At 44.5% G+C, this 26,934-nt stretch overlaps 1 protein-coding gene across 4 annotated transcripts in view; it reads right to left on the bottom strand.

Annotated features, from left to right (window-relative positions):
- Positions 1-26,934, bottom strand: part of FLNB (filamin B, beta) — a 182,052-nt gene that overhangs the window by 58,597 nt on the left and 96,521 nt on the right. For all 4 annotated transcript variants that reach the window (XM_006862076.1, XM_006862075.1, XM_006862077.1 and 1 more), the window contains exons 7-19: positions 26,396-26,558; positions 24,516-24,713; positions 21,185-21,322; positions 18,815-18,941; positions 17,611-17,747; positions 15,922-16,115; positions 14,643-14,756; positions 13,751-13,894; positions 13,436-13,559; positions 12,943-13,103; positions 11,864-11,954; positions 11,434-11,603; positions 2,258-2,375 (exon numbers count right to left, since the gene is read on the bottom strand). In XM_006862076.1, coding sequence (XP_006862138.1) covers positions 2,258-2,375; positions 11,434-11,603; positions 11,864-11,954; positions 12,943-13,103; positions 13,436-13,559; positions 13,751-13,894; positions 14,643-14,756; positions 15,922-16,115; positions 17,611-17,747; positions 18,815-18,941; positions 21,185-21,322; positions 24,516-24,713; positions 26,396-26,558 — 1,879 coding nt within the window. The remainder of the gene's footprint in view (positions 1-2,257; positions 2,376-11,433; positions 11,604-11,863; positions 11,955-12,942; positions 13,104-13,435; positions 13,560-13,750; positions 13,895-14,642; positions 14,757-15,921; positions 16,116-17,610; positions 17,748-18,814; positions 18,942-21,184; positions 21,323-24,515; positions 24,714-26,395; positions 26,559-26,934) is intronic.

Raw genomic sequence — 26,934 nt, 5'->3', positions numbered from 1 at the left:
TGTGATCAGGATGTGGTCTTCCCTTTTCACTCTCCTTATTGCTTAACTCAGAGTAACGTTTTTGGGCCTCAGTTGGGCCTGGGCCTCGGCGGCGGGCTGTTTGGGCCTCGGGCGGATGGGTTGAGCCAAGGGTGGGCTGTTTCTGGGGGCCTGGGCGTCAGCGACCGGGCTGCAGGAGTGTTGGTCCTTGGGCGGGTGGTTTGTGCCTCGGCAGGCAGTTTGGGCTTCAGGGGGCTTGGGCCTCAGTGGGCGGGTTAGGCGGATTGGGCCTTGGGGGGCCGGTGCCTCGGGGACCGGGCTGAGGGTGAGTTGGGTCTCAGGGGCACTGGGCCTTGGCGACCGGGCTATGCAGTGGGTTGGGCCTCAGGGGCCCTGGGTCTCCGTGACCTGGCTACACGGTGGGTAGCCTTGGGGACCCTGGACCTCAGTGGCGACCAGGCCTTGGTTGGTTCTGGGCCTTTGTGACCAGTCTGTGGGTGGGCTGGGCCTCAGGGCAGGCGTTGGCCTCAGTGGGAGTGTCTGGGCCTTGGCCTCAGTGGGTGGGCCTGTGCCTTGGGCGTTCCTGAGCCTCTGTGGCTTGGCAGAGGGCTGGTCTAGGCCGGAGCAGTAGAGGGCTGGGGGTAGTGGCTGCGGGGAGGTAGTGTCTGTATTTGATGATGTAAAAGATGCCTCTCTCAGTCTCTTTGTACCATGGGTACCCCGAATTTCCTGATATCCGCGCCGATATCCCTCTCTATTTGTTTGGCTTTGTTAGTTTATGCTTCCTTTTCTCTGGAAATGCAGCCTTCTAAGTGGGGTTGCTATAGCCCTGCATTCCAAGGTCTGCAGTGGGCAGAGGCACTTGCCAGCACGGGCGCCAAAGTGGGAGTCGCGTGCAGGTAGGCAAAAGCTCAAGTGCCTGTATTTCCTCAGCAATTTGATCTTTTAAAAAAACGAGTTCAGAATGTTGAAATATAAGAGCTTATGTTTGTTCAAAGGCTGTCTGTCTGCTAGACAGAAGTTTCCTATGTGTGATTCCGCCCCTTTTCCCCGGAGCCCTACCTGAGCTGCCTGGTCTGGGAAGCGCCGGAAGTCCTAATCCTTATTAGTGAATTTTTTGGAAGTAGATCATCAGGCCTTTCTTCAAGGTGCTTCTGGGTGGACTCAAATTGCCCACCTTTCAGTTAGCAGGTGAACATGTTAATCATTGTATTTTTGGTGAGTCTGGTTGTAATCCCTCAGTGTAACAGCTCCCTCCCTACTACTTCCCTAGGCCCCCCAATTCCATGCACTCATCTTTCCTCCCCCTTCCTGGCTTCTGAGGTTTGACTTTATGCTGGATTATAACTGTTAATAGTTTATAATAATATGTTCAGTCTTTAGTAGCTTTACAAGCATTTGTTTCATTAAATATCATGTCCTTGTGGTTTATACATTAAAAAAAAAAATCTAGAAATGAGCTTATACTAATAAGACACCTACTCCTTGCTATGAGTAGGAACGGTACTTAACAAAAAGACATCTACCAAGCTAAAGAAATAGCAAGATGGCTGGGGTGCACAGTTGTCTGAGTATCACCGAGTTGGCTTTAATGTCAACCTTAACATGAGTAAGTTGGCCAAGGACAATTGGCACAGTTGCAACTCACCAAAAACCGATATCTCTTCATAATAAAAACTTCCCACTTGCAATGCCAATAGTCTGACAATGTGCCAGACTGAATTATTAATTCATTTAATTTTCACAATGTATCCTTAAGGGTTACTGACCACCCTTATCCCCAGGTATAGCTCTGTAGGATCAGTACTAGACTACAATCTACAAAGTTGTCAGTTCAAACCCACCAGCTGCTCCTCAGGGTCATTATGAGTTAGAACAGACTCCACAGCACACAACCTATTTTTGGAGTCCTGGTGTGGTGATGTGGATAAAGCACTGAACTGAAAGGTTGGTTTGAAGCAAAGTCACCGGTTCAAACTCAACAGCCACTCCTTGAGAACCCTACAGAGGATCCCTGTGAGTTGGAAGTGACTCAACGGTACTGAGCACACACACACATTTTATGCCTGAGAAAACTGAGGCTTGGTGAGGTTAAGTAGCAGGTAGTGTCACAGAGCAATTCCAAGGCATGGCCTAATTTTAAGCTCAAGCCTGTTTGGCTGTAAAGGCCCATAAGAGAACTTGCTTCTCTGTGAGGTTTGTTTTTTGAAGGCAACAGAGCTAGTGGTCCTGTTTGGTGGTATTCAATGACCTGTGTCCTCTCCATGCGCACACTTACTGTTTTCCAGTCCATTAATTTTTATCTTGCTTAGATCCAGAGGAGCAGCAACACCCACGGTGAAAGGGCTTTTAGGGATGGGATCACCACCATATGTCACCAGAACCTGCATACTGCCCTGGAAGAAGAGGAAAGGCTGAGTAAGCTGCCATAAACTTGCACACTGGCCAGTGTTTAAACCTGTCCTCTGAGATCTTTGATTCTTCCCAAAGATACAGGGTGCTTAACTCCAAAGGCTTTAGAAATCATCCAAGATGTACAATTCTCTCTAAGCTTTTGACCATATGGCAAAAATGATACAGAAATTAGATTAAATAATACACAAGAGTAAATCACTTGCTGTCAAGTCAGCTCCAACATATGGCAAGCCCATGCATGCCAGAGAAGAATGGTTTTCTGTATGGGGCATTGAATGACCGACTTTACAGAAGCAAACTGCCAAGCCTTTCTCCCGAGGTGCCTCTGGGTGGACTTGAACCTCAACCTTGTGGTTAGCAGTCAAGCTCATTAACCATTTACACAATCCATTCACATCATATAAAGTAAGAGCAGCTGATAACAGGAACACCGTATCGAACATTTACTGTTTGCCAAGGACTGCGCAGTGGGACTTTATGCATTTCCTTGAGTCAGTCTCAAAACAAAAAATGTTGACCCATTTCCCAGGAGAGGAAGCTATATCTCAAAGAGGTGAACTCACTTGGCCCAAGTCACACACCTGGTAAATGCAAGAGCTGAGCCCTCCACCAAAGCCTGTGTTTCCAGCTGCTATGCCAAACGCACTATGTCCTCTACCCGATATACAGAATATCCCACTCGGCCATGGTGAACTAGAGGGCCTTTAATGAACAGAATTGCTTTTCCATGTCCTAGAAATCAGTTTTGGACCACCAGTCTGCAAAAGGGATTTACAAGAACCACTGTATGCTACATGTACTCCCATGTAAAAGAAAAGTTGCGAGTGTGAAGGCATGTGCAGCTGCAGACTTGGTGGGCCTCCCCCAGGTGGCAATAACCCTATGGGGCCATGTGTGCCAATGTTCTGCTACAGCTAGTCCCTGCCCCACTCCCTGCAGCTTCCTCTGCCCACAACCACCTGAGTCCCCTCCCTCTGAACCAAGGCTCCAGGAAAGTACATGGCTGTCTCAGTTGATTAAGATCCCCTCCACTTCAAGCTCTGGGGCATAACTTAAGAGGATGTGGAAGAGAAAGAAAACGTGGAGTGAGAACTGATCAAAACCTTACTTTCCCGTCAAGAATTCAGTGGGGTCCCTGAAATTCAGCCCCTGCTGAAAGCTATGGCTAACCAAATGTTAAAAGGGTGTTGTTTTGGGTCTATATATTTTCTTACATTTCATTTGTAATTAAGTGGGGAAAACAGCCAGGAAAAAAAAAAAATTGGTTGTATTAATGAATAAGGGGAGGATTGGTTTTCTAGGACTTATCACTACCCGCCACATCTGGTAGTATAGTGGTTAGGAATTGGGCTGCTAACCTCAGGGTCAGCAGTTCGAAACTACCAGGTGTTCCAAGGGATAAAGATGAAGCATTCTGCTCCTATAAAGATTTACTGCCTCAGAAACCGTGTATAGGGAGGGTCTCTATGAGTCAGAACCAATTCCACGGCACATAACCACCACCACCATCCACGTGTAACCTTTCCTGGGAAAATATACACAGGTCAGATTCAACAGAGCTCAGAGGCAGGGGATGTTCATGAGAAGTCTCCTCTGTAATCTTTAAGACATAGACTAGTTTGTTATTTCAATTTACCCATTAACTCCTTGTGGTTTGGCCTCAAGGCTACTGGGCCTACTACAGAAGGCTCCCAGCCCTATATCTGGCCACTTCCCTTATCTGCAAAAGGGAGAGCAGGGAAAAGCCTCCTCCAGTTAAGGCCACCCAGCTCAGAAAAGCAAGTTATGTTCCCATTATTAAACCCATTGATGTCCAGTCGACTGCAACTCATAGCAACCCTTTAGGACAGGACAGAACTGCCCCCTAGGGTCTGAAAGGCTGTGAATCTTTACGAAAGCACACTGTCACATCGTCATTGCACAGAGCTGCTGCTGGACTCGAACCACCAACTTTTCAGTTAGCAGCCAGGTGCTTAACCACTGTGCCACCAGGGCTCCTTCTTTCTCATCAAGATATGAAAAAAGCAAAACAACAAAACTCCAGTAGGAAATTCACTACCTTAACCAAAAAAGGAAAAGAAAAAACTTCGAGATTTCCAAAAGCGCCTGTAGCATTTCAAAGTTTCCTCTGAAGCACCAGAAACCAGGCTCTGAATCCCCCAACCCCCACCCCTAGGGCCTGTGACACATGAACTGTGTCAGCTGCAGTCACTGTATTGTGCATTTCAAGCAGACTTCAGCGGCTGCAGAACAGTTTCATTCTTCTTCCTACATGCTTCTGAGACCTTAATCTGCATAACACACACACATATACAGTACACGGCAACTCAGGGAGGATGAGGCACAGAGCCACTTCCCTTCACAGCCCCCTGAGAGCAGCAGGATCAACAACATTTTAAGGTAGAAACTATTTTCCTGGGGAGATTCCTGAGTGGCGCAAACAATTTACGATTCAGTTGTTTACCAAAGGTTGTTAGTCCAAGTGTATCCAGAGGTGTCTCGGAAGAAAGCCCTGTCAATCCACTTGCAAATAATCAGTCACTGAAAGCCCTCTGGAGTCTAGTTCTGCTCTGACACTCATGGGTTAGCATAAGTTAAAATCAGTTCAATGGCAACTGTTTTGTCTTTCTGCTGTCGTCCTGGGAGGCTCAGTGAAGTCATGCTGTTTCCTAAGGCTCCACAGTGGCATGTGAAGTTTCCAATTCCTAGTGGCTGCTGACCCACAGTGTCATGAGCTGCTGCCACCAGCTTCCCGAACCTCTCTGCTCTGGGAAGCTTAAGGTGAGAAATATTCACCCAGGGTCAATCTAAGGCAGAGAAATTCTCCTCAAATTGGCATTATGCAATTCTCCTTTCATAAAATGAAGTATTTTGTCTTATCTTTGAGAGGGTCTTCAAGCCCCACACCATTAAGTCCCCTCTTCCAAAGTGCTAAGAGTTCTGATCACTGTACCCCAACTTGAGACAAGACCAAAGAAGACTGATTGCTAACCTCCACTGCCAGCCTACTGCACGTACACAAACATCGGCAGGCACTGGAAGTGTCCTGAGGTGTCACACTGAGGAAGTGTTCATCAGGGGCCTACAGGCAGGCTGGGTGAGCAGCACCTCCTCAACACAGCCCACAGTCTGCAGGGTGACGAGGAAGCACACACCAGAGCTAGGACCCACCCACCCACGCCTCTGCACACACACCAAGCAGCTGCATTTCTGGCAAGTTACAGCCCATTATTCCTTAAAAACCACTGCAGAGGTGTACCCGTGGGCAGCAGTCCTCCAAGTCTGCTCCGCCTCCTCATCAGACCTCCTCATCAGAGTAAAGATCTTTGGGCTGACCGAGGCCGCCTAACCACATCCAAGAGGACAGACTAAAAAGGCATGCTCACGTAACCCAATCTCAAGCTGTTCACGGGTCTTCAGAAAAGAGTTCAAAGGATCAGTGAGGACGTGCCAGCCCACCCTTCTATGAAAGGCCAGTGTACTTGTGCTGCTTGTACTTGTGAATCAAGGCTCCTCTTCTTAGTTACTCATGCAATGGCAAATCCAGCCCTAGGACCTACTAAGTACCCAGTCCTATGCTGTGGGCTGGGATGGAGACATGCATCAGACACCATAACCTATCCTTGGGGAAGTCTCAGTCCAAGAGGGATTTCTTCTGTTGTCTTTGCCCTAGAGAAATATGCACAACTGTAAGTCATCCAACATTGCTCTAAACCAGGGGTGGGGAACCTTTTCTCTGACAAAATTTATACCATCATTCGTGGGACATACAAAATTATCAACTTAAAAATTAGCCTGCTAAGTCACCGCATAACATGGATGAACCTTGAGGACATTATGCTGAGTGAAATTAGTCAGTCACAAAAAGAGAAGTACTACATGGGACCACTACTGTAAAAGACTAAGAAAAATAAATTATACTAAAGGGGGGTAAGGGGAAGTTTTTGTTGGTTGCTGGGAAATTGGTGATGAATGGGGGAAAGGGGAGGGTGGGTCACAGGGACTGGACTCGGGAGAGCTTGGGTGCTGGGGAGGGGGGCAATATACAGGGAGGGAGAGGGAAGTGGAGAAATAGTGCAGATGGGAGAACAACTGGGCATGTTTGAATGGGCCAAATGGGGCAGAGATAAAGGACGATATATGCACAGCCTTGGAACGGCAGAGCTCTGAGATACAGGGATTGAGTCATGGTTGGAATGGGCGGGGAATCGTGTTAGGACGCTTGGCTGTTTTTTGAATCTTGGTTTTCCTTGCATTATTATATAGAGTAGACACTGGAAGGGGAGAGAAAGGAATAGTCAAAAACATCACACTAGAAGGCTTGTAAGTCCGTCTTCTGCCTTTAACTGATTGGAATACCTAAAATGGGGCTACAGCGTACCCAGTGAACGAGGCTTCTTGTGGAGCCTTTGCAATACATAAAACTATAGGTAGAAACCAGAACCACATCCAGATCTCCAGAGATGAGAAATCTCCACTTGAAAGGATGAGCTGATCAGCCTGGAGCGGTGAGAAGAACAGATACGTCTCGAATGAAAGACCTACAGGAAAAATACGAAACAATGGAGGCAGATGGACTGTTACTACAGGAACAAACGGGTCGCTTCCCTAGGAGACATTGGGGCAGTTGGTCGAGTCCTATCAATGCAGGCCCCCTTCCAAGACTGAGACTCATGGAAATGCACGCTCGGATTGGTGACCACACGCATCACCGACGGGGAGAAGTGGGGTAAAGGCAGCAATGAAGTGGCGAGCTAAGCCTTACAATATTCAGTGGGCTGCTGTGGACCCAGTTGGGGACCTGGGTGGCAAGCAGTGTGAGGAGACCTGAGGACTCCTGGGCCCAGAGTCAATGACGTGGCCACGGAGGACTTAAGTGGAGAATGGAGCTTCCGGCTGATGGGAAGAGAGGGCATGTGCACAAGGACACCCACACTTGCAGACGGTACCCACGTGACCGGGACCGGATGACTGGATGATCAGAGCTCAACCAGGAGAAGAAAGAAGAGGGGTAAAAATAAAGAAGATTGAACTGATTCAATCTGATGAACTTGCCCTATACCTACGAATGCAGTGACTCAAAAAAGAGGCAACAAATCCTTATAGCAAGAAACATTCCCACCCCCTCCACACAGAGTAGACAGAGATGGGCAACTTGGATATTGGATACCCAAATGGGGAGGGAGGGACTACAAAGGCAAGAAGTAACTGGCTTACAAGCTTTCAAGAGGGAACCTAGAGCTAGGGGCATGGAGGAAGGCAGAATCACCAGTGAATACTATCCAATCTGTCTAGGTGGAGCTGATGAAATGAAATACAGATGGGTTACTCGCAATACTGTAATGAATAAAGGTTATCAGGACTGATTATGAGGGTTGGAAGTGCAAAGGTAGACGCTGGGTAGCAAGGAAGGGAGTGATTATCTCTCCAGCCTAGGAGAGGTCAACGGAGAAGAGCCGAGAGCGGGACCCTATCCAGAAAAGCAGGGACGCTTGAAATGGAGACAGAGACGAGGATATGGAGGGATGAAGCGGCTGGGGACTTTGGATCCAGAGAGCGAGAGGGACTGTGGGCCGAAGACTGGGGGGGGGGGAGTGAACAGGACGGGTCTCTAGGATATCCCCTTTGGTCTGATGATGATGCAGGGAGGGGATTGGAACCATGGTAATGAGATGATATACAATGGAATGAATGTAAAACTAAACTTCTCTCATGTAAACTATCATATAATTCACAATAAAACATTTTTTTAAAAATTAGCCTGCTAAATAGTTTTCTTCTTGTCTAGATGGATTGGGTGAAAGGAAATGGGAATGATTCAATAGTTAATAGTCATTATCACACCTAACTGCGATCATCACAACTGTAAAGGTAGAGGTTGTGTACAGACAGGGGGAGTAGTTAACTTTGCATTCTAGGAACAGAGGACAGTAGGATAATCAAGAGAGAAGAGCATGAGCTGAACATGGGACCCTAACCAGAAAAGCAGCGACACAACACCAGAGATGGAGGCAGATGCAATGACGTGGAGAAATTGAGCAGCTGAGGACTCTAGACTCATGGAAAGAGAAAGGCTGTGAGCTGGCGACCAGGAGACTGGTTTTCAGAATATGCCCTGTACTTGTTTAAACAATTAAATGTCTCCACGTGGTTTTTTTAAATATGTGCACTAGAGGATAGACACACATTGACATGGGTGACGGGGCAGGCAAAATACAACCAGAGGGAGTTTGGCGAGGACATATGGGAGTAGAGGGAGACACAGGGAGGAACGCAGTGGTTGGAGTGGATAGAGGTAAATGCTGTTAGCTGTTGGTGCCTGGAGGGGATTGTAACCATATAATGAAGCAAAGTATATGATTTGTTAGATATAAAACTGATGATCTGCTCTGTAAACTTTCACTCAATTCACAATAAAAAGTTTTTTTAAAAAAATTAGCCTGCTATATTTGGTCAGACATTTAATTAACTCACCCCTAACGTGATGGCTCTGGTAGCCCAATAGTTACGAGTTGGGCTGCTAACCCCAAGGTTAGCAGTTCAAAACTACCAGCCATTCCATGGGAGAAAGATGAGGTTTTCCTGCTCCTGTAAAGATTTATAGCTTCGGTAACCTTAGGCAGGGTCACTATGAGTTGTAACGGACTCCACTAAAGGCAACCCCCTGAATCAAGACTCCTGGAGGCGCCTTACACTATCACAGGGAGTATTTAGACAAATAGCCTCAAGAGGCTCCTGAGCATGCCAATAGCCCTCAACTAGCTATTACCAGGGAACTGGATGAGCTTGACCTTGGGGTGACACAGAACTAAGGAGACTCACACAGCAGCATCATTTCAAGATGGCAAAAGAGGGCTTGAGATCCTAACCTCTACTTCCTGCTGGGGACACCAAGGGAAACGAGTTCTGAAGTCCTTTCTGTGAGGGCAGTTCAAAAGTCAATCCTGTCCTGATGGCTGACATTTCAGCCCAGTCAAAATGGAAAACGGTATACAGAACTTACTGCTTAAGGACCATTGAGCTTCTTAAAGGGAATGGAAATTGTGGAAACAGATCATGGTGACGGTTGAACAGCATGATAAATACAATTGTTGCTGTTAACTGCCGTCGAGTCGATTCCGACCCATAGTGACCCTGAACAGAGTTTCCGAGGCTGTAAATCTTTACGGGAGCACAAAGCCTCATCTTTCTCCCACAGAGCAGCTGGTAGTTTCGAACTGCTGAACTTGCAGTTCATAGGCCGATTCGTAACCACTACACTGCCAGAACTCCTTGATAAATATAATTAGGGTCACTAAATTGTGCATGTGAAGAATGTTGAAATGGCAAGAATTTTGTTACATATATACCACAATAGAGGAGTGTGTGTGGGGGTATAAAGATACAAGGTAACACAAATGCTATAAAGTGTGTGTTTAGAAGATTCCAAGACCTTGTGATCCTGGTCAGTGTACACGACCATGACCTTCTAGTATCTTCTCCTAAGGAATGTGGGGAATTGGCACTTACACAAAAATGTCTGATTACACAATGATAATAGCAAGTCAATGCCCCCAGTGGCAGTGAAGTTCTCACCAGAACAAGAAGAAAAATAATTACCTATTTACCACTGCGCTGCCTGATGAGAGAAGGATATTCTCATTAGAAAATTATTAGTTTTAACATTACAATAATGAGCCACTCATTAGGAGAAAAAAGACACAGAAAGAGGCAAGTCTGGAGATAAGAGGCCAACCTTTTCATGTAGTACACAACAATCCTCTCCCAGAAAACACACTGGCAGGCCAGTTCTCACAGTGACGACTCCAGCTCCAAGGACTGGCAACCCAGGCCAAGCAAGGGAGTCTTCTACACCGTTCTCTCCTCACTGTACCCACCATCCGCCCCCACATTTCTCCTGACAGCTCTTCACAGGGAGGTTCCAGGGAGGAAAAACACTTGTTGCATAGTGCTTCTGCACAAAGCCATCACCTTTTTCCTACAAATGGCATCTCATATGGGGACTTTTTTCTTAAGCATAAAGGAATCTCAGAAGTTTGGAAATGCTGTTTAGAATACTATTCATAAGGAGTAAAACCCAGGCTATTTGGCTAGAATATCTGTTCCAAGGATCCTAGAAGTGTGAATAAGAAATGAAATAAAAATTTAAACTAATAATCATAAACTTTCACACAGAGATAGTACTTTAGTCCACTACTGCCCTAAAATAACCAGGGCAAACCAGCCTGAATTTCAAGATCCTGTTTCATTCCTGTATTTTCTGAAGGCTGACAATCTGGGGCTTGAAATAGTGCTTTGGGCCTCAGGGAGTAAAGGCTGAACTAGCTGTTTGAGAAAAGATCCCACTATAACGCCTTGTAAAAGGGTAAAATGGAACTACACATGCCAGCAAAGAAATACTTTTTTTCTTTCCTCTGCAAGTAAGAAATAAAAGACTACAAAGCAGCTGGTAGGGATATGAGTGTAGGTGTGAGAGTTTGTGTGTGCGTATGCGCACATATGTGACTATGAGAGGGTGAGTGTGTGAGAGATATGAGTGGGAACGAGCGTACATGTGTCTGTGTCTCCATAGGTGTGAGTGTGTGTACGAGAGAGTTTGTCTGTGACAGTGAGTGTGGTGTGTGTTGAAGTGTCTATGTGAGTGTGTCAGTGAGAGAGAAAGAGCATGTGTGTGTGAGAGAAAGATTGTGTATGTGAATCATGTGTATGTACAAGACAGGTAAGTATAAGGTCCTGAATTTCAAGACCTTAGCATTTCTCCAACGGAATCCAAAATGGAGACCGGAGTGGGGAACTTTGGGATTGGCTTCCTGTTCATTCTGTGGCAATCACTGAAGGCCCTTCTGATATAACCAATTAGGCTTTTTGTCAGGGCTCCCAGAGAAATTCAGAAAACAAGGCATGAAGAACCACCTATAGTAGGCTTCTTACAACAGAGCAGATAGTATGCTCTGCGGTGGCCAAGGTGCCCCTGGGAAATGCTGAGTGGAAAGGTGCCTGGCTGGGAACCAGTAGAGGAGGAGCTCCGAAGGATCCTACCTGCTGAGTAGGTGTGTATTTAACAGTGTGCGAATAGTCGTAATTATCAATAACATCCAAGTCCTTCACTGCGTCGCCAGGAAGGGAGCTGCTGAAGTGCACATTGAGTGGGGCTTTCCCGGCCCCTTTGGTGTAGACAGTGAAGTGGGTTGGCTTTCCATTTTCCACACCTGGAAGGACATAATGCGACATGAGGAGACAGGAGGGCCAGCGTGGTTTCACTTTTAGAACCAGTCTGACAGGTTCTATATAGAGCTGGTCTCTGGCTGGCAGCGGAATCAGAGGAACACTGGCCAACAGCACGGGCAGGAGCACCACCACTTATGCATCTGAACCCGACAGAACCATCAAAGCCCTGGAGCAGGCATGCCCACCCATCATTGACCCACAGAAGGCTTTCAAGGACAGCCTCATATGTGTACCATCTTACCTGCTTTGCTGAGTCCCGGGCCTTCAGCCTTCACTTTGCTGGCATCGTGGGAAGGGTCAACTTTGACTCTGAAAGGACTGGCGGGGATTTCCTATGGTAGAGACATTGTCTCAGTGAAAACCCCTGAAGCAGTTGTCAGAGCTCAGCCTTATGCCCAAACGCAAAGGGCAAAACCTTAGCAAGACTCTTACATTAGAGAGCTGCAAGCAAACTTCTGCCACTACAGGTCCAGGACTTCATATTCTAACTTCAGGTAAAGGTTCTAACAGGTCACTTACTAACACTGCACTCCCAAAACCACTTTCTGCATAGCTAAGGGGAGGGGTTCCACAAGTAAACCTAAAAACTCTTTAACAACAAATGTTGAATAATTATAATTCATCAAAAAGTATACTGCGTAATTCAGAAAAGGATAGTGGTCATGGTGAATGTAACCAACGCCACTGATGATACAAGTAAAAGCTGCTGAATTGGTAAATGATTTATTCAATATATTTTTATTATACACAAAAAAGAGAATATCGTAGACTATCAAAAAGAAGGCAGAACTGGTAAACTGACTGGATTAAGTCAACTCAAGATAACTGGCTTTAAAACTTTCTCTTAAAGTTCCTATTTTTGTGTTAGATTTATTTGAATCACCAGGATTCCATTTTTCATATTATAGGATATTGTTCTATCTTCATTATCACATGCAAATGTGAACTCTTTAAAGTTTCTACTTTAAAGCTCTCTTCCTACAAAAGGTTAACTAAGAGAGGAAGGTAAAGTCATCACTTCAAAGAGGTCAAAGTAAAATACATCTAGAAGTTAATGGCGTTTCACTCCAAAACTGGTAAACGTTTACAATATACCAGTCTCCTTCCAGAATCTGTATTGTTAACCACTAAACACACTGCCTTGCTTTTTAAAAAAGTAGTAAAAATGGAATTCTGGTGATTCTTTTTTAACTCTTGGTTTCAAGGAACCAGAGGAAAACTCTTGAGCAGAGTTCTCAAAACACCCAAAGGGGGATAAGAGCAGGTGACAAGAAAGATCCAAGACTCTTCCCACCACTCCTTTCAGGCCCAAACACAAACCTGAGATGCAAAAAGAACTTTGATAGTGTATCGGCCCATGGCAGGAGGGACATATTTGACTGTAAAGGTGTCATTGGCATTGTGAATAATGTCAAAATCCACGTCTTCCTCATCATCACTTAACACCCGAGCATCACACTTAATGCCAACGCTGACATCACCTGGAACAGACCAGCTTATTAGCAAGAGTTTACAAGAAACTGCATGTCCCACGCACTCACTTCCAGCTCCAGCTAACACACCGAAAGAGCAATTGGGAAGCCTCCAGTAATGAATATGAGAAAGGGATGATGATAAGTCAGAGTTTGGGGGAGGAGATGGAGGATTAGCAAAAATATCACTAAGGAGCTGACAGAGACATTCATTAGAAGAACAATTACCTAGCCAGGCAGACTACTTTCTGGTTCAAAGTTCACTGCCCTTGAAACTTTACAAAAGATCTTTTCTTTCCAAAGGGACAGCACTCATTGCTTTGGGTGGCATCCCTGCTCACCTTCTCCAGCCTCAGTACAGTCCACTGTGAAATGAGTTGGCTCATTTGCCTTCAGACCACTTCTCTCCACTCCTGGTCCAAATACTTTGACCTTCTGGGGATGGCTGCCTTGCCCAATGTTGACCTACATAAGATATGAAGAAAGTCATGACAACTTCTACACTTGCACCCAGTCTAGGTTAGTTTGCCTCTCAGTTCGTTCATTTTTCAAATCCTATCAAGTGTGGGTTCTTTCCACAGGTTTATTTCTGCCTTGGCCATCAGGTATAGAGCTCCAAGAACTACCCCAGGCCAGGATTCCACCTTACAACCTACCCTGTAGGGGCTGTGGGGGATGTTCACGCCTCCCCAGACCACAGCAATGGTATGTTTGATGGCCTTCAGTGGGGTGTAGGAGCAGGCATAAGTGCCATCCATCCGGCTCTTCATCTGGATGTCAATGGGCTGACCTTCCCCATCCTGCAAGAGAGATGGGGCCAGGAACAGAGTTGGTCCTCACACTGCCTCCATCAAGCAAAGGCACCATGGCCTTCCCTCTGAGTAAAGTCTCCACTCACCTACCCAACCCAAATTCACTGAACAACCACAATGTACCCAAGTCCTCACTGTATAATAATGGCAGGTGGCAAAATACGACATACATTTACTTATTTTTAATGAACAATTAATCTTTTAATTAAGAGCAAATGGCAAATGTAATTAACATCAAGTAATTGTATACTTAAGAACAGTTAAAATAACAATCATTTTTGGCTTATATATTTTACCACACACATTTTCTAGGCAAAAAGAGACCAAATGAACCAAGAAGCAATTCATGGCTACTCAGTGTTTCCTAATTTCAATTCTTGCATTTAAATTCTTTGACTAAATTCAACTAAATTAGATAAACAGATTTTTAAAATCCTTTCCAAGCTTCTCCTTTATCATAGCAGAAGTAGTCTGAGACACTAAAGAGACTGCCAGGGAATCGGAAACAGTCAAGCATTCTTCCCATGGAATACACATTTTGATGGTAAAAGCATCCTGGTGCTTTACATGTTACGATCTAAGTTTGTCCTCACATAACCTCCTGAGGCAAAACTCTTATTATGTCTAATGTGTGGATGTGAAAACTGAGGACGAGCGGACTACGCAACCTGCCATTGCATAGAGTGGTCTTATCGCCTAATAATTACCTACACAGATGACCCCTAGAGACACTTACTTGAGCAAATATCTTTAAAGGAGCTTTTCCAGCATCTTTGGGATCCACAGTGAACTCGGCCAGGTTGTTAACAATGCACCCAGATCTCTCTAAACCTGGCCCATAAGCTTGAACCTGGGGCAAAAGACCAATAATGATTCTCATTCTGTACAATGTCTTCATTAAACCCTTACATAAAGACTGGTGACCAGCAAGGGGAGGAGGGGGTGCGAACAGAAGTCAATGTGAAAGTAAGCTGTAAATTTCAAATAACAAGCACAGAGGGGGAGTCATCATTTAGGAAAGCAAAGAGTCGCTGTTTAGTGTGATGGAAAACTTGGCAATGGATACTGGTGATGGTTGCACAACATGATTTATGTAACTGGTGTCAGTGTAGCGTACATGCAAAAATGCTGAGTTGGCAAATGTTATATGTATGTCTTAGAAGAAGAATAAGTATACATCTCATTAACCTCTCATGAGGAAGACAATTAACTAAAACCAAACCCCAAACTAGTCTAGGGTCCCCACAGTATTCTGAGTTAATGCAAGAAACTTCTAGAAACTTGGGTATGGATTTCTAACTATATCCATTCTCACTGTTCCCACTTTTAATGGGCTGAGAACATTCATTATAGACTGTTCCAGAAGTCCACAGACCTCAGAAAATAAAAGGCTGGCAGCTGACCAAAGAGGGAGAAGCTGTCTGCCTGGACCAACAACCCCCTATGGAGTGTGTGCCCACGTGGACAAACGGGTCTTTTTCCTGTCAGCCAAGCTGACTCAGACTTGATGCTTATCAGCCTGCTGAGGGTTGGAGATGAGGCCTCTTGGAAACATACAAATATTTCTTCAGTTTGAGAGAGAGCTGGGGTGGGGGGGTGGAGGGAGGAGAAGGGGAGGAAAGGGAACAAGCTATATCTCTGATGCATTATGAAATAATAACTACAAAAAGCAACAAGGCTGAATTATGATGCTCTGGGTTGCAAGAGAAGGGCAGCTTCTCTTACACTGTGTTAAAGGATCTCTTTCTGCATGTCACCTTCTTGAATCTTCCCAGAAATTCGACAAAGCAGACACAAATGTCATCCCTGTATCATAGCGTCAGGTAGATAAGTTACTTTGCCCAACATCATGCCCAAGTGGTAACAAAGGATTCAATTTCAGAACCATCTGTTTCCCAGACTCTAAATAGCTCCTTTCTGCTATCTATCAATACACTGCTTACGGCAACTCTTCAGGCACCAGGTAGAGAGTCAGAGTCAGGGAATATAGGACAGAACACAACCAAGTGATTCACCAGGTCTGGGTTGTAGTCTCCTGTGGCTGGGTGGATGAAGGCCATGTATGGGCTGTCTTTGATGTCTTCATCATCACACATGATATGAACAGCATATTCACCAGGCTCCTTGGGCCAGTATTTGACATCACATGATCCATCGTTCTGGTCGTCATACTCAATCTTGGCCTGAGAAGGGCCTTCAATAGCAAACCCTGGGGATGAAATGTGAGGATTTCCTGGTTACACTGTGGAAAGAGTCTATTCTGTGTTGCTACCAACTCAATTCCTCTGGCTCCCTAAAAACCAAGGATTTGCCAAAAGGTTTAAATCTACTTGGGTCCCTTTCTTGCATAACTAAGCCCACTGAGCTTTCACTATCAAGGGAAGAGCTAGATTCTGTATTTCTTTACACCATCTAACCGGACAAAACTTTCTGTTGGCAAGATGACAACACTTATCTTAAGTCTAAAACCTATGTCCACCCTTTGCCCCACCAGAACCACTTGTAGGCATTTATCTGAAGGAAATAGCCAAGGAGATGTGTAAACAGTCAGCTCCAAGAATATGTATTCAGCATTGTTTTTATAGAAAACCCTGGAAATAACTTTAGATGCTAACAACAGATATATCCATACAATGGAGTCTCATGGAAGTCATGGAAGATGAAGACATATCCTATATTTTAAAAGTACAGAAAGATAAAGATTTCCTCCAAATAGTTTATATACCAGAGCAACATTTGCATATGTATCTACAGAGAAACCACCCACCCTCCCTGCCCCCCCCCAAAAAAAAACAAGCCTGGAAAGATATACAAAAAGATTTGTTAATATTATTTCTCTACAAGACAGAATTAAGTATGATTTTAACTTTCCCTTTTTGTTTATTGCTGTTATCTGAAATATGGATCCTTAAATTCCAACCTGTGGGCCAAACCAACCCACTGTTTTACGTTTGTGTGTGTGGTTTTTTTGGTAACTATTTTTATTGGAAGATAGTCATGCCCATTTATTTACTTGTCTAAGGCTGCTTCATATGACATACTATAATGGCAGACTAAGAAACACATGACAGAGATCATATGGCACACAAGCTGAAAATATTTGGTATCTGATCCTTTACAAAGTTTGCTGACCCTTGATCGAAGATGTTCATGTATGTTACCAGGTATATATTAAAAACAAAACAAAAAGAGCTCAGATATGGTCCAAAGAAGATATTTACTTGTTAAATTTCTAATTTCAGTAAAATCCATTCCCTGATTCATGCAAACTAAAGATCAGTCAATAGTATTTGCTGTGTGTCCATGGTCCCAATTCTGTTTCAGGCAAACACACATATCCATTGCAGTCGCGTCAATTCCGACTCCTAATGACCCTCTAGGACAGAGTTGGGCTGCTCTGTATGGTTTCTAAGGCTGTAAATATTTCTTTCAGTTGGCAGTTCAGCACTTTAGCCACCGCTACACCCACATAAGGCCCGGCCCTCAAGGTCTAGAGGATGGAGAAATGCTAGTACCAAGAGCAGTAGGCAAGTGAAAGTGGAAAGTCTCCAGATATGGCCTTGGGGATCTGGAAGCCAGAAGGTTAACTAGGGTAATGAGGCCAAAAAGAGACTTACCAGCCTGACACCCAGCCAGAGCCCAGGCTCCCAGGTGCCACATAATCTTAGCCCTCCAGAAGCTGCATAAGAACTGCCTCTACTTACCCAGTGACCCCACTTCAGAGCCAATGGATTCTACCACAAAGTCTGCCGACCGCCCAACAATCCCACCATGGAGTCCAGGTCCCCATGCACGGACTTTCTGCATGCCTGCTTCAGGGCCAACTTGAACTTCAAAGGGGCTAACAGGATAGGGAAAGAAAAGGCATTAGAGAAAAGCAAAGATGGATCAGAATAAAGAAAATCATAAGCTGTTAACATACAGTCTTTCCACTTGCCTGATGCTTCTCCCCAGAGTGCCAGTGTCTAGTGAAACCCATCCTCCCCACATGCACACCACAGAGCCATTATTATGTCAACAATACAGTGTAATATAGCTGCCTCAGGAGCTGGGTTGGCACTCAGATATCCTACGCTGCACTTCACTTCTGGTCATTTCTCTATCCCTTGGTGTATCAAGAAAAGGTAAGAAAGAAATAGTTGACCGAGTCATTTCTAACTCATGACAGTTCCATGTGAATCAAAGTAGAAATGTGCGCTACAGGATTTTCAGTGGCTACTCTTTTGGGGAAGTAGACTGCCAGGCACTTCTTCCAAGGTACCTCTGGCTAGACTAAAAGTATAAACCTTTCACTTAGCAGCTGAACATGTTAACCACTTGCATCACTCAGGAACTCCCCTTGTGTACTGGGTTTATTATCAAGGTTCCCAGGGTCCTATAACATTCAAACATTTCTCACGGCACACTAAATTTATTCAGAGTTTAAAGTCACCCTGACGAGGAGCCCAAGAACGCTGGGCGGCAACTCCAACGCCCACAAGGCAAAGCTGCAGACAGAGTTCCTACGTCCCTGGTGGCACTCACGTAGATGATTTTAATATAAACCATAGCAGATTTTACCCTCGTGGAATTCTTGAACAGAGGCATCCATTGAAAAAAGAAAATCTCACTTTACACAAGGGAACACAGATACACAGCCCATTTGCTCTCTATTACTGCTCCTTCTGGCTTCCCTGCCTCCCACCAGTCCCAAACCGCCAGCATTTGATTTAAAGCAAGGCAGCCAAAACCACAGCGACTTTCTGCTGCTTTTGAGAACAGGCCAAACGTCTGTGTGCTACTCTGAAAAAAAAAAGGCTTCAACAAAGCAGATTTCTTTCTTTCCTGCAGCCGGAGAGGCCTGCGCCCAGGAGTCGGCCCTGAGCCGAGCTCCCTCCAGAGAAACACCATCTCCAATTGGAGCCTCACCTCTTTGGAATGTGGTGCCCCCCCCAAGTGATGGCAATGCTGTATTTCCCTGGGGTGCTGGGATAATACTCGAAGCTGTAGACCCCATCCAGAAAGCCTTTTTGCTTCACCAGCTCTTCCAGACCCTCTGTGTGGAAAAAAGGCACACATTCATTGTTACACAACCCTAAGGATAGGACAAGAGTCCAAAAGACAATGGCAATATCCATAAATCACAGGCTGCATAGGAAAACAACGCCGGCAGCCTTGGAGTGTAAACCAGTTGCTGTTAAGTTGACTGATCCACGGTGACCCCATGTGACTCAGAGCAAAACTGGGTTTTCAATGTCAGATTTGGGGAAGTATCTCCCCAAGCCTTTCTTCTGAGGTACCAGAAGACTTGGCTGGACTGGGACTGACAACCTGTCAATTAGTAGTTGAGCACATTAGCTGTTAACAACTCCCAGGGGACTCTAAGAGTGTGAGGCCAACAAAACCCAGGAGATGACTCCAGAACTGAAAACAGACTCCTCTCTATATTAGAGTGGAAGGGGAAAGCAAGCTATTGCAGCTAGCTAGCTTCAGGAAGTTCTCTCCGGTATGAGGAGCCCTGAGCCTTCTGAGTCCTGTGAAAAGATAAATTAAGTCACATCTCAACATGAACAACACTTTTCCCAATAATAACAGTCACTCTTCTCAGTCCCCACAAAAACTGGAGAGAGAAAGAACCTATGAGTTTCAGGTTAGTGTCCCTACATATCTTTTCAACTCAAGTTGGACAATAAAAGCGAGACAAACTCATGTACGCTATCTGTAAGGCCAAGTTTTAGATGTTACACCTCAAACTAGACTAAGCCATCAGGCAGGAACTTGTTTCCCGGAAAGCCCTGAGATTTGGCCAGGAAAGCTGTTGAGTCAAGCAAGAATTAGAGGTCAGAAAAAAAACACAAAAAAAAACCAACCAAACGACTCCTTGGTTCCTGTTGAAACAAGCCTGAGAAAGGGCCGCCCCAGAGCAGTGTGGTTCCAGGTCTGGGCAATCTAGAACATCGGCTGCCCTCAGGGCACAGCCGGCTACAAAGCTCAGTGATCAAAGAGTAACTTTCTAGAGCAAAGAACATTCCTGGCCCAGTCTTTTGGGAACACAATGAGTAGGAGCAGTCCTGGAACAGAAAACTCAAGATTCCACAGACACAGGAGGGAAACTGCCAAGAGCTACTACACCTGTGTCTAGAACCACTGAGCTGCTCCTGTCACAGAGGAAACTAAAAGACAGATGGGGAAGACACTCTTGCTCTCATCCACTGTCCCCTTTCCCAAAAGAGGGAGCAAGAATAGTTTCCAGTGTACAATCTGCCCCTCCAAGAATGGTACGTATCTACGCAGAAAACTTAATCTTAGGGAATTTTCTTTTCCTACTGTAAGTAGCTATCACAGTAATTAGGTACTTGACATAATTTCATAGTTTATAAACTATAACCTGCAGTGGGAAAATCACAGGCTTTGGAGAGCAGGGCTAGCGTTCCAGTTCCAATGCTTTCAAGCTCTGTGGACCTTGGAGAAGGCACTTCCTGTCTGAGGCCAGGTCCTCTCTGAGCCTGTTAAGTGCTGTTGAATTGGTGTCAATTCGTACCAACCCTGGTCGAGGGTTTCAGAGGAGTGGCTGGTGAGTTTGAACTACCGACCTTGCGGTTCAAATCAACCTTACGGTTCAGAGTATTATCCTGCAGTGCTACATTAGGACTCCTCTAGGAGACTGTTGTTGGTAAGTGTTACTGAGTCAGTTCTGACCCATAGCCATCCTGTACAGGGTTTCCGAGGAACAGCCAGTGAGTTTGAACTACTGAGCCTGCAGTTCAAATCAACCTTGAGGTAGAGTGCTTATCCTATAGTGCCCCACCAGGACTCCTTCTATGAGCCTTGTTGTTGTTGTTAGTGTTAAGTGCTGTGAGTCAGTTCCAACCCATAGCAACCCTGTATAGGGAGGGTTTCCAAGAGCTGATGAGCTTGAACCTTGGAAATTCAAACCAACTTCTCAGTCAGTGTATTAACCCACAGCACCACACCAGGACTCCTAGGTACCCTCAAAAAAAAAACCAGGTGACTTTGAGTTGTCCCAAGGGAAGCATTTCCCCAACTCTTACATCACTGCTTTTTCTATTCCCAAAGGCCTTAATATAATGTGAGATTATAAAGCCATCCACTGTTCTATCCTGCAGTCAGGGCAGACATCACTAATCAATCTCTGTTCCCTTTCTCCAGGTAGCTTCAAATCCTCAACGCAAATCTCTGGGATAAATTAATGACACTGGCCTGGAATAAAATCCATAAACCATGGCTGCAAAGTTAATGTAAATCACACCCAAGGTGGAAAAAGAAAGGTACACTTACTAGGACCTTTCACGGTTACGGTGAGCTCCCCACTTCCGGCAGCTTTGGTATCAACCTTGAAATCTGCCGTCTCCCGGATACGGATGCCTTTGGGTTGCAGGCCTCGGCCACTGGCCCGGCAGGCATTTGGACTGCAAGCTGCAAGCACAGTTTCCACATCAATTCAACCTTTCAGTCTCTGGTCAACAGTTGAGCAAGCCAAGATAACTTGGAACCACCCGCCAAGAAAATGTTTGCTTTACACGAAGAGCATGCTTTTCACAAAGACCAGGGGTCCCATTCAAGGAGTATTACCAGGCTAGTAAACAAGGATACAACATAAATTTGTCCAGCCACACCACAGAGGGACTGGGGGAAAGTTACTTTGTCAAAGAAAGCAGGAGAGCTCAGAGAATCCATGCTGTGCTCCTGGTACCAGATTAAGCCCAGCGTTTATCCTTTCAGTGGGGAGGAACCAACATCAAGTGCTGGATGATGTTCAACCCTTAGTGCCATATTCGAGGTCCCAGTAACAGGGAAGGCTGGGCTTTTTCAAGTTTACTTGAAAACATCTGCCCAGATTCCAAACTCTGCGTCAGCCATTTTTAAAAGTCGAACCATGGTTGTAGTCTTCCACATGAAGAGCCACAGGCAAAAACAATAGGGAATTGCTCGAAAGGAGACCAGGTCAGCCACAGCTTGGCCAAGGCAGTTACCAGCTTTAAGTACTGTCTGTTCCAATATCCTTGGAATAGAAGCAGCTACAAATGCAACATTTAACAGCAAATATCACTCTGCATTTGATTTCTGGATCTAGTTTTAAAACACAAAGTTAGAAGCCTAAGTTAAGGACAAAGTGAGCTTCTAATATCCTTTGCATGAGAAGGGTCCATAAAATTACTACTTCATGGTGTTAGTCAGGAAATTTTAGATTGCTGATAAAAGACATACTTGTACCATTTGAATTTTATGCCCAGTGTGGGCAACTTTCTCATTAAGTATAAAAAATGGAAATCAATGGGTAAGAAGTCATGTTGTTTATTAAGTGGCTTTTCTTTTAAATCTCTTGACAACTCTATGCATAGGTTAGCAGTTCCAATCCACCAGCTGCTCCACAGGAGAAACATGAGACTTTCTACTCCCATAAAGATGTGTAGCCTGGGAAATCCTACACAGGGTCTCTATGAGTAGGAACCGACTCAACAGCATACCACATCCATGCACACTATGAGACACAGACTCCAGAAGACCAGGACGGTCTTCACACCACTGCCACTGTGTGCCATCAAACTGGTTTCAACTCATAGCAGCCCTGTAGAGCGTTTCTGAGGCTATAAATCTTTAAGGAAGCAGAAAGCCTCATCTTTCTCCCACGGAGTGCTGACTTGGTGGTTAGCAACCCAACGTATAAGCCACTATGCTAGCAGGAATCCTTCACAACACATAAGGCAGGCATTTCTCTTCTGGCTTCTCCTTTCCACTACATGTCAAGGAAAGTTCCCAGCTGGCCACTGGGCACACCACTGTTTCCCACAGTCATACAGACAACTCTTGGGTTACAGATAATTTTGGGTGGTTTATGAATGAGCACAGTTTCATAGTTGACAGTTTCTGGTGGTACTTCTTGACATGGATGAAAAAGTGACATAAACTTTCTTTTTAATACAAAGTCACTAAGTAGGGGAGAGAGCTAAAAAAATGAAAATTAAAACGCTATTAATTAAATATCAACTAGTACAAGCGATAGATGGATATGTCAGAATTAAAAAAGGTAGCCCAAGGTTGGGAAACTATTAGAAACAGGAAAACTGTTCAAAATTCCTTCTTGCATATGTCAAAAACCGTTTTTCTTGTGAATATTTGGATGTCTTTAGTTGGTTTGTTTGTTTTCTTTTGTTAAGGTGAGAAAAGTAGGTCATATCTGAAGCAAATCACAATGGGATGACCAGTCTTTTCTATGTGCCTTTAAAAAAAGAAAAACTCATGGAAATTCTGAATGTTGACAATAATCTTAACTGCTTCTTGCTGCTGTTAAGTGCCGTGGAATCAGTTTCAACTCATAGCGACTTGCACAGGTTTTCCAAGGCTTTTTAAAATCTTTGCAGGAGCAGAAAGCCTCATATCTTTCTCCTAAGTCTTAACTAAAGGAGCTCTGGTAGCATAGTGGTTATGAGTCAGGCTGCGAACCCCAAGGTCAGCAGTTTGAAACTACCAGCTGTTCCTCAGGAGAAAGATGAGGCTTTCTGCTCCCGTGAGGATTTACAGCCTCGGAAACCCTGTACAGGGTCGCTATGACTCGGAACCAACTCCACGGCACACAACAACAACAAGTCTTAACTGCTAAGCTCATATAAAAGATAAGTGGAGTTGAAGAGTTTGAAGGAAACCTCCAGATTTCCCTCCATCTTGTCAAGTCTTAGAGAAGTTTAAATGAAATTAAAGAGTAGCTCTGGGGTCTGGCTGGACAAAATGCAAAAACGCCTGCACAGGAAATTTCTTAAAGCCACAAACAGCATATGCTCAGCTGTCATTGGCAAGTAGCACAAAGAACTAGCAAAGAAGGCCCGCCCACCAGCCCTTACCAAGCAAGATGCTCTAACCCAGTGCTATCATTTAGGAAGCCGACAGCTTCGGGGTCCAGGCTGGCCCAGAGGAGAGATTCAGAAGAAGAAGCCAAGTCTGAAAAAGTAGATGCCGAGGACAGAGAGGGAAAGTAAAGTACTGGTTAGAAAAGGCAACAGAGTTGGAAAATAAAAACAGGCAACAAAATCAAAAAGAAGAGTCTATTTAACATTAGAGAAAAATCACTCCTGGGTACAGAGGGAGTTTAGCAGAGTGGTTAAAGGCTGATTCTATGGAGAAGAGCCCTGTGTTGTATTCACAGTCCTGATACCTTAGTACTTACCCACTAATACTGGACCTAAGTCTCAGTGTTCCCACCTACATGTTGGGGATTATAAGAACACCTACAACACTGAGGGCTTGGCAACCAGTGAAGGCCAATCAGGGGAAGGCTGGCTGCAAGGTACCTGCAACACTGCTGTACTATTGCTGCTACCAACCTCAGCCGTAGATGGCAGCTCCTCAAGTGGCCGCCCCTGTCACCGAGGATAATGACTCTGCAGTGTTTGGGGGATGAGTCAATGAGTTAAGTCAAGTGAAGCACTAGGTCACTGCATGGTTCATAGAAAGGTATTCATATTAATATCCTGAAAACAAAGGAATTCACTTCCCACCACAAGTAGCCTTGGCAAAGAAGGAGCAGGTACAAGCTCAATGTGAGGCCACTGACCATTTTCCTGGCCCTGGTGCCCAGCCATAGGCACATATAGCTGGTCACCCTCACACTCACCTTCTCCAACCTGCACAATGAAGGGACTCTTGGGAATAGTGTCTCCGGCAAAGGAGACCTTCACCATGTGGGGGCCAGGCTGCACGGGTTTGTACACACATCGATACACCTGGTTTCCTTTGTCTTCCACCAACAATTCCACAGTGTTCTTCCCCTGGGGATCTTCCACCTCTACACCAATGTCACCCACACCGGCTCCTATGAGACAATGAAAGCTCCATGAGTCCACATCCCTTTCTCTGAAATCTCCCTGCTTATAAGAGCAAAAGCAGATACAAATTATCGTCCATAAAAAAAAGGTTGAGGTTAGGGCTGAACGTTTCCTTTTTTACCACATTCTCTATATTCCAAAACTTCCATGTTGAGATACATCAAGGGCTGCTTTACTGTTTTTCTCCCCACCATACATTGCACATAACTTGGTCCAATAGCTGTTTCTCACAACTTTATCAGTTTTGCACTCAACAAATCATATACTTTATTTTGTTACAATGACTGCAATCCCCTCTGTGTGCCATTAGTTAATAGTATCTACCTCTATGCACTTAATTTTTTTAACAGTATTTACCTCTATTTGTTATTTCTTTCACATACGCCCATTCCTTAACCATCATATTGTTATATTCAGTGAGAAAATCTTTTCTTAACTTTTGACAACAGTGGTCTCATGTACTAATTGTCCTTTTGTGAATAATTTCACCCAGTATAATGTCCTCCAGGTTCATCCAAGCACAACTTCATTTCTTTACATCTAGTTAGTCAAGTTGAAAATGTACAGACCAATCGATTGTGTTATTAAAAATCACACTCAAGCTTGAGTGTACATATATCATTTTAGAGACAAAGAGCTGTTTTTGAAAAATCTAAGAATATCACCAATGTATCTGAAAACACTATTTTTATTGCGGTTTGCTTAAAGAAGGATCTTTAAACCTGAAACCAAAATCTCCCCTAAAGTCTTCTTAAAACCAAACAAGAGATTAGTTTACCTAGTAAAGTATGTCTGCCTCCAGTATTGTGCTCTTTGATGATCTAGCTACAAGGGATCAAACTGTTGTCTTGGAGGTTGGGAGGAAGCTTAGCAGACGATGACTTTAAATTAATTGAGGAGGAACAATTTGAAGATGAGGGAAAGAATGGTTGCAGACTTGAAGAAAATAGTCAATATCACTAAATTTTCCAAGTAAAAATTAATAAATTTGTTCATGCACTGCTCAAGACCAACAACACAATAAGCTAAACTTAGAAATATATATGAGGGATTACAATCATTGTAATGAAACAAAAGTATGTGATTTATTGAATGTAAAACTGTTCATCTGCTCTATAAACCTTCACTCAATTCACAATAAAAAGTTTCAAAAGAAATGTGAAATTCTGTTGTACATTTTTACTCTTGACTTTACAGAACCTGTAATCAAAATATTCAGTACTAATACTCAGGCACTGTCCAGTTCTTTTGGTCTCATGGCCCAGGAGACAGTTAGCTACATATTCTGTATCATCCTCCTCTGTTGCTCCATATGAACAGAAACCAACTGTGTCCTTCAATGACCACCAGCAAACGTTTATGACCCAGGTACTACACAATGAACTAGGAGGTTGAATAAACAAATGTAGATAGATAGAGAGATAGATAGATAGATAGATAGATAGATAGATAGATAGATAGATAGATAGATGGTGAGCTTCAAAAGCTTGCGGAAAATAACAGAATTCAAAGACATGGAAATTTTCCCATGAACTTTTTGAAGCCCCCTTGTATTTTTTTAAATGTAACAAATAAACAAAAGACAAAAGGCCAGTCTTCAGGTGCCTGAAGGTCTTGACGGCTTTGCAAGAAAGTCCAAAGGTCTGAGTCATAGGGAGAGGCACATTACCTGCTGTGTAGATGTCAAAGTAAGTAGGTTTGTTGGCGATGTTTCCAGTAGCTTCCAAGCCTGGGCCTTTCGCAGTGACTTTACTGGAATCTCCTTGGGCCTTGTCGACATTTACTTCAAATGGGCTTTTGGAGATATGCTGTCCTGCAAAGAGGACTGTGACCTGCAGTTGAGACATAGACGAAATACAAACATCATCAAATCACACACATTGATGATCATCTCCTCCACCCTCGTCAAGATGGCCCATACCAAAAGGTACTGGGACCAAAAGCCCTGGAACCAAGTTGTTGTTGTTGTTAAGTACCGTGCAGTCGGTTCTGACTCATAGTAACTCTGCACAGGGTTTCCGCGGCTGCAAATCTTTATGGGAGCAGAAAGCCTCATCTTTCTTCCACAGAACAACTCGTAGTTTCGAACTGCCGACCTTGAAGTTAGCAGCTCGATTCGTAACCCCTACGCTCCCAGAGCTCCTTCTGGAAACAAGTTAGGTGGTTTGAATGGGACTTCCACCTGGCCTCAGAGGTCATGTGACTGTT

The sequence above is a fragment of the Chrysochloris asiatica genome, unplaced genomic scaffold (genome assembly GCF_000296735.1).
Source record: "Chrysochloris asiatica unplaced genomic scaffold, ChrAsi1.0 scaffold00046, whole genome shotgun sequence".
NCBI lineage: Eukaryota > Metazoa > Chordata > Mammalia > Afrosoricida > Chrysochloridae > Chrysochloris > Chrysochloris asiatica.
Note: the sequence above shows the minus strand (reverse complement) of the source record. Positions and strands in the feature narration are given on the sequence as shown.